The sequence below is a fragment of the Jaculus jaculus genome, chromosome 1 (genome assembly GCF_020740685.1).
Source record: "Jaculus jaculus isolate mJacJac1 chromosome 1, mJacJac1.mat.Y.cur, whole genome shotgun sequence".
Lineage (NCBI taxonomy): Eukaryota > Metazoa > Chordata > Mammalia > Rodentia > Dipodidae > Jaculus > Jaculus jaculus.
The window spans coordinates 99,269,265-99,277,646 of NC_059102.1; the positions used below are offsets into that span (position 1 = coordinate 99,269,265).

Sequence of the window (8,382 nt, forward strand, 5' to 3'; positions counted from 1 at the left end):
CTTGTTTCTTATTCCCATTTCTTTGAAATATAATTTTTCACCCTTTCACCCTGAAGGGGTGTCTGTCTTTAGTGTTGAGGTGGGTCATGCTCAAGCCGGCTGCACATCACAATCATCTATGACTGATTCAGGCGGCAACTTCAATCACAAGGCTGCTCGAGACGACCGGTGCTCCTGGCAACTGCGCTGACAACTGTCTTATTGCTGAATTATATATGATACATTTTCTTTGGCAACTTTATCAATTAACACCATGGACAAATATACAAGTTTGAATTAACTTAGTGTTTAAAGTATCATTGTATTTGTTTAAATATGATTTCTAAGAGATACTACAACAGGAAACCTTCCAAACATGCCTAGTAACAAAAACCCTGCTAACTTGTCAGTACTGAAAGCTTTCCAGCTTTACATACAAACAAGCACATAATCCAGCTCAACCTGACCGGTGAAAATAATACAATGTGAGCTTCAATCCCCATCAGATCTGTGAAAAACAACAGAAACTAAGTGGAGAAACTAACATTTGGGTTAGTTTTTATGGAAGGCTATAAATTCAGAGTGGCCTAAAACGGGCCAGAATTTTACATGAGCTCTCACTATAATATGAACAAAAGTTGTACTTAAAAATACTGAGAGATTACCAAATTTTAATCCTTATTTCACAGACTGAGTCAAATTCGAAGGCTTGGCACAGTATTACCAAGAACTTAAACAAGAAGCTCAAGCCCAGAGGTTTCTGAAGCACGTTCACATAACAGAAAAATGAACGTTAACCAACTGAGGCATATATGCAAACCTTCATGAATAACAAACATCATCTGGATAAATTTATACACAGCCTGTACATGGCTTCAAACTAGTATAAGTGGAAACACGTCTATGTAAAAGCCACACTAAAGTCAAATGCAGTAACACTAAATAACCGTCTCACAAACTGGTCTCTTGGGAGTTCCAAGGGGAATAGCGGGGTGGTATAACTTTGTCTCCAAGCCTAAGAAATGCCCTCTTCCTGATCAATCATTTCTGTTTTAACTGAGAACACATCTGCCAGCATGTGTTTGGGAATCTCTGAGCCCCGGACTTTCAGGGCATAGCAAGCATTCTCCACTTTGGCCAGACTCTGTTTCAAGGTATACAGCTTCTTTGAAACCTCATATGGCCCAGTGTTGCCAATAAATGAGAACCCATCATAAACCTGGCGTAAAAACTGGCTCACTTCAAAGGGGGTGTCAATGTCCCCATTCCCCACACTGTTAATGCACATCCGCATCAGTTCTCCTGTTAGGTCGGCCACTCCCAGCAGGTAATCAACAGGTGTGATTTTCAGTCTCCAAGTGACAAGCTGCTTATCCTGGGAATCCAAGGAGGGAGTTTTGTTTTCTTTCCCACTGTCTTCTGTTGTAAATGTCAATTGTTTATTGATCTCTTCCATACTGATTAGTGAACGTGTTTTGATGAAATGCTGAAAAGAAACAGCCTCCACATACTCCTGGAGCCCTGTAGTAATGGCTCGATGGAACTGATGCATGTCTTCTCCTGAGAGTTCTTGGGCTACATGTAATATTTTCTGTCTGACACGAGGTGGGTTTCTTAAAGACAACAGATTGACGGGTCTAATTTTCTCATTCACCCTCTTAGTTTATGTCTCTTGATAAGTGACTTGTAGCCATTAATATTTAAGGTAATAACTGTGAATTTTGAATTGATCCCTGCCATATCATGGTGGTTTATGTGGTTTGGTGTTTTCTTGGACTTTGTAGCTTCTTGTTCCTTCTCACAGTTTGGTTATTGTGGTCTGCTTCTTGTAGGCATTTGAGGTTGAGTATTTGATTCTGCTGTGTGGAGAATTTCCTGAAGTACCCTTTGCAGGTTTGCTTTGTGTTCATATAACTGGAGAGCTGAGTTTTATCATGGAGAGTTTTTCTTTTACCATCTATTATGAGGGATATTTTTGCTGAGTAAAGTAGTTTGGATTGGAAGCCATAGGTTTTTAGACTTTGCAGTGTTCCATTCCAGGCCCTTCTGACTTCCAGTGTTTCCACTGAAAAGTCTGAAGTAATTCTGAAGGGTTTACCATTATATGTAATGTGTTGTCTTTCCCTAGCTGCTTTTAGGACTTTCTCTTTGGTATTGATGTTTAGAATCTTAATGATAACATGGCTTGGAGAATTTCACCTTTGGTCCAGTCTGTTTAAAGTTCTGTTAGCTTCTTATAACTTGATGGGCCTTTCTTGTGAGACAGCAGGAAAGTTTTCTTTGATGATTTTGTTGAATAAGTTCTCCATGCCTTTGATCTGAATTTCTTCCTCTTCTGGTATCCCCATGATCTGAATGTTGGGACATTTAAGGATATCCCCCAGTTCCCTCATGTTCTATTCACAAAAATTTTTGAATTTGGGGGTGTGGGTAGGGCTAGACTGGCTTGCCTGGGTCAGTGCACAGGGGTGAGGGCGGTGGCTAATGGAATGGCATTACTGGGCCTGGAGGCATGGGTGGAGCTATGCTGGCTTGCTGGCTTGGGTCAGTGCATGGTGATGGCCTGGGGGGGGCGGTGGCAGGGAGTGGGGATGGTGTTCCCAAGCTTGGATGCATGTGTGAAGCTATGCTGGCCTGGCAGCTTCTGTCTGGGCATGGGGGTGGGGGCTGTTGTTGAGTAGGACAGCGCTGGTACGTGCAGCTGCGAGTGCGATGGCATTGCACATGGTGGTGAGTGGAACGGCGTTTGTGGGCAAGTGGGACTGCATTTGCAAGGTACCTTTGCCTGTGCTTAGTGCAGGAAGAACCTGCAGCTGGATGTCTGCTTGAGGGGATTGGGGATTGGTGGGTTACCCAAGAGCATGGAAATCAGGAAATCTTTTTTAAAGCCCCTCCACACCCACTCACTCGAGGTCTATTAGAGTCTGCTCTCCCCTGGAAGACCCAGTGAACCCTTAATGTCTTGCCTTTCCTTCCCCAGAAGGTGCAGCATGGTTAGGCTGATGCCATCTTGAGAAGTCAAAATCTTTCCTATTCTACACTTTGTATTTAGAATGTATTATATGAAAATATTATTTTAAATGTTGGGAATGCAGAAAATAATGGAGAGTATACCCTGATGAGGAAATGTTTTAAAGGTAATATAAAAATGGTCCTTGGGACTAATAACAAGTATCTAAATAAAGAAAGAAAAAAAATACAAATAGAATGTCATGGCAAACACAGCCTTTTTATTTACCTTAATAGCAGATATAAACTGACTAGCATTTTCTTTAAAATGTGTTCACATATTGCTTCTGAAAATACTCAAATCAAATCCTCCTGCCATTGATCCATCAAAGTTGTCTCAGAGTATGGTAGCTACCAAACTATAGTTCCATAGAAGGAATTAATGGTCAAAATGAACCAGAAACTTATTTTAACTTGACAGATAAAAGTTATTGGCTACAATTTACCTGTCATGATGATCTCCTGGTAGTAGAAATGTTAAGGCCCAGTTTTCAGCAATTTCAGTAATCCATAGGTTCCATTTCCTAAGAAGGAATACTTAGTCTTTCAGCATGTCTTATATTACCTCATCCTAAAGAAGGAATAAGGATATCTTGAATGCTTCAAAAATGACAGAGCCGTATAAACCAATATATAAGTATTTTTGCTTCGTTTGTGTTAATCTTTCTTACTACCACCCATAACTACTTAATCTTATATCCTCAGGTTTTTGTTGTTGTTGTTGTTTGTTTGTTTGTTTGTTTTTGGTTTTGGTTTTCTGAGGTAAGGTCTCACTCTAGCCCAAACTGACCTGGAATTCACTCTGTATTCTGTGGGTCGCTCCAAACTCACCATGATCAGATCCTCCTACCTCTGCCTCCTGAGTGCTGGGATGAAAGGTGTGTGCCACCATGCCTGACTATAACCTCATTTGAAAGGACCATGGCTGGGCACAAAAGACTTTTTATTAGCCTGTTGACAATACTTCAGGAATATTTATTTTACCCTAAAGTTGTGTGTCAGAATTAGCATACTGAAATACAAGATGTCTGGAAAAATTTGAACTTAAGATGAGTTCTTCCTTTTGTTCTATTTTTTAGTAAATTAACTTTTCTGTACTATTTTGGTATATTTTATTAAAATATTGCTTAAATTTAGTTGAAAATCTTTTCTTACCTACTTTAAATTTGTCATAGGTTATAGACATCTGTCAGGGTAGTGAAATGAAAGACTAGTTGCTTTAGTTATCATTTTCATTGTTCATAATGCAAACAAACTCATACTAACAGAAGACTAAATTACTACTACAATATTTTGTAAATTTTCTAAATCAACATACAAAATTATGAGTATTCTTTCAAGCATTATAGAAAGCATATGTACTTTGATAACCATAGCTAATATTTACTAGTTAGGATTCCAAACTAAAAATTCCATGCATAAAGGAAAATATATTTATCACAAAATTAAAATAGAAATTTCTTGATGGTTAGAGATGCATGTATGCCAATACAAGTGAGGAACACATAACAGGGAATTCAACCAAATTGTATAGTTTTCATGATGGTCCTTTATAGCATCATCCTTGTAAATTATTTGCATGCGGTCTGATCATTATTCCAGCTTTTATTCCCATATGAAGAAATGCAATCGATAGGGAATGGTTTCATCTTTTATTTATTTATGTATTTATATATTTTTCAAGGTATGTGCTTGCTCTAGCCCAGGCTGACCTGGAATTCACAATTCACTATGTAGTCTCAGGTTGGTCTTTAAATCAATGCAATCCTCCTAACTCTGCTTCCCAAGTGCTGAGATTAAAGGTAAGTGCTTGCTACCACACCTGGCACCTGGATTGTTTCCATTTTTTTTTTTTTTGTTTTTTTGAAGGTTGGGTCTAAAAGAGAGCCTTAGACCAATATGGTTGACTGCACACAGCTGGCTGCTACCTGACAAGGAACTAAAAGAACTGATTTTTGTAGGGCAATCTGACAACTTATTTACTAATGTTGAGCCATGTTCCAGGAACCAACAAAATTAGTGAGCAGAACACTATCAGTGCTTTGAATCTTGAATCTCATGGGTCTGTGATGGTTCATGTAGAGAGCCCAAATGGTCTTAGAAAGAAACAAATAGATGATATGTCTCAAGGATATAGTAAGAAAGAACAATAAATCAAGATAAACAAAGATGGAAAAGATGCTGAAGAAGAGGTGGAATGTACCACTTAAAATAATATTGTCAGAGAAAGTTTTTTTTTATTGTTTTCTTTTCAATTTTTCTTTTTTCTTTTCCTTTTTTATTTTTTAACAGGGTTTCTCTAAAAATATCAGGCTGGCGTGTAACTTGTATGCATTCCAGCTAGCAAGAATCATAGTGTGTAACAGCAAGCCCAGCAGGAAAATATTCTCTGAGAAATAAGTTATATCAATATCTATTTATTACACTGAGATTTTTTTCACAAATATTACTAGAAAACATGTTGGTCACAATGTAAAGCTGAATTTAAGACAATTTATAAACTCTTAACACTGCTTTCATGATTTGTTAGGTACATCTCAAAGTGAGGAAAATCAATATATTTAAGATATTTTAGAACCCAGGCTTCCTGATTATCAGGTGGGCCCTGCAAGCTGGAGTTGGGCCAATTATAAGACTGATGGACAAAATGAAACATGATCCTGAGGCACTTCATGACAAGATGGTTGGCAGATAAACTTTAAATGACTTAGTTTTACTTCTCTGAATATTTCCCTGAAATGAATACTTTAAGCTGTTTTAATGTTTATGCAGTATTAGCATAGGGTCAAATAACATGTCTCATTTCAGAATGATTAATGTCTTGAAATACATTTCTCTACATGGGTAAATAGAACATGTTTTCAGTGGAACAAGAGTCTTTCAAACAAGGAAATGCACAGAGGCTCTGAGATTGAAATTTGTTCAATGTACGTGAGAAACAACTAGGTTGATCAGTAGAGGAGCTGGTTGGATTATGTATTTTAATATACATTTTTATTTTTTATTATTAGATATAGACGTATTTTGTATGTAAACATAATATGTTGGTACCATCCTTCCCCTCCTCCCTGCCCCTTTTCTGTAGAGGCCATCCTCATTGGGGATGCAGGTCAGCCCTGTGAATATCGTGGGTCATGCATTATGGGGCAGCAGTCAGTTATGGGGAAGAAGCAGTGTCTCTGATGTACAGTTCTTTAAACAGTTTTATCTCTAAAATCATACAGCTAAGAAATATTAAACAATGAAACATCAGTAGAGGTATAAATAAAATAAAATCTGAGATTTTTGGTAACATGTAATTAATAGTTGGCAAATTTGTTGTATTCACAGTGTAGAATTGAAATATTATGGATGGATGGACCTCCATTCCATCTGATTCCACATCTCTAAATCTTCATGCAATATGACCTATTCTTCTATCATGTTACAGTCTTACTCTTTAACTGTGAGCTATATAATTTCAATGATTGCTTTCAGGTCTAGCTGGAAGGCAAAAGAAAAGACAGAGAAAAGCCACATATTTCCATGAACTTAGGGACTGAACATGAACTTATATATGCTATTTACATCTGTACTTCATGAAAATGAAGATTAAAATTAGTAATTCAAAATTATAGGAATGAGACCTTAGCTACAAATACTTAGAAGGCACAGGTCCCACCTCAATAACTTATTCCTTTTGATCTCATCCATTTTGTGTAATAAGAATCAAAAAAGAGATTTCAGAGGTACCAAGTATGTATTGTAATCAAAATACTTCAATACTTCCATGTATTTTTAAGTGTCTATGTGTTTGTCTGTGTGTGTCCATCCATCCTCTTTACATCGGCACTCAGGGAACTCAACCAAGGCTACCAAGCTTCCAAGCAAGCACTTTTAAGCACTAAGCCAACTCTCCAGTCTCTCTTCCGTGTATTGTAATCCAACTTCTGAAGGTAATTTTTATACTTTTGGTTTCACTTACTCTACTGATATTTTTAACTCTGGCTTCGTTCACTTTCACCCACAAGATACATGTGACTTTCCCTGAGAAACTAAGATCTAGAAGCTGGGATTTGATACTTTCTGCTTTATTGGCCTGTAATGGAATTTGGTCAGACAACCATAGAGTCTATATTTTCATCCTCTTAAATGATGTGTTAAAAAGCATTTACTCATAACTGATGTTTAATCCCACAATGCATAACCCACATTCCCCAACAAGTAGGGTCTCTGTGTAGCAGGGAGGAGGCTAATGATGGCATCAACATGTCCGTATACATACTGTGTACATAACTAATAATAATCATAATCATAATAATGATAAATAATAGAAGAATAAAAAAGCATTTATTCAGTAGAATCTTTCCTGATCACATTATCTGTGGATATCTCTATACTAATCTCCATCCAACAAGATACATTGATTTATTTTATTTATAATCTCATATATATATTTATAAATATTATATATATAATTTTTGTATTTGATTACCCTTTGCCATCTACAGCATGCAATTTCCATGACACTAGACATGCTACCAATTCTCTAGTTTTCTATACTCAAAATCTAAAATGTTGGCATATAATTGACACTTAAACTCTCTGTTGTAGACTGAGGACTGGGGCTCAGGAAACTCTAATTTCAATTCCCAACATTGCAGAAAATATTGAGTGATTATAAATAATACATAAATGTAAAAGTAGTATTTTAAATATAATCTGGGGCTGTAGATATTGTGTAGCAGTTAAGGCACTTACCTGCAAAGATTAAGGACCTAGAGTCTATTTCCCAGTACCCAGATAAGCCAGATGAACAAGATGACACATGCATTTGGAGTTTGTTTGCCATGGGTGAAGGGCCTGGTGTACCCATTTTCTCTATATATCTGCTTCTTTCACTCTCTCAAAAAAAATAAATAAAATATCTTTAAAATAAAATATAATTTGTTTATACTTTTATTGTGAATTTAGCTTAAAAGTATTTATATCCTTCACAATTATCACTGTCATAATATCCATACATAATTTACTTTTCTTTTTTAATTACAGCTTAATTTATCCACACCTATTATGTTAACCCATAAATACATTCTATCTTTTGCTTGTTCATAACATATTTAATTTTATTACTAGTTATGAACACTGTGTGTAAACAGTCATGTTGGTACCATCCTTAGCATCCTCCCTGTCCTCCTCCCTCTGCAGGGACCCTCCTCATTAGGGAATGTGGGTCATGCATTGTGGCTATAATCAGCAGTTATGGGTAAGAAGCAATGTCTCTGTGCATAATGACCCAACATGTGGCTCTAACAATCTTTCTGCCTCCTCTTCCACAAATTTCCCTGAGCCTTGGTTGGTTCATTTTAGGTCTACTTCAGTGATGAGCTCTTGTGAGTCTCTTTGTCTCTGGAT

General features: G+C 36.9%; 1 protein-coding gene across 1 annotated transcript; it reads right to left on the reverse strand.

The window, feature by feature from the left end:
- Window positions 1–281: 281 nt before the first annotated feature.
- LOC123462993 (translin-associated protein X-like) lies at window positions 282–2,705 on the reverse strand. The gene is made up of 2 exons (XM_045157852.1): window positions 2,614–2,705; window positions 282–1,592 (listed from the first exon to the last, which is right to left on the reverse strand). The coding sequence occupies exons 1-2, from the start codon at window positions 2,703–2,705 to the stop codon at window positions 995–997; spliced, it is 690 nt and encodes a 229-aa protein (XP_045013787.1). The 3' UTR covers window positions 282–994.
- Window positions 2,706–8,382: the final 5,677 nt, after the last annotated feature.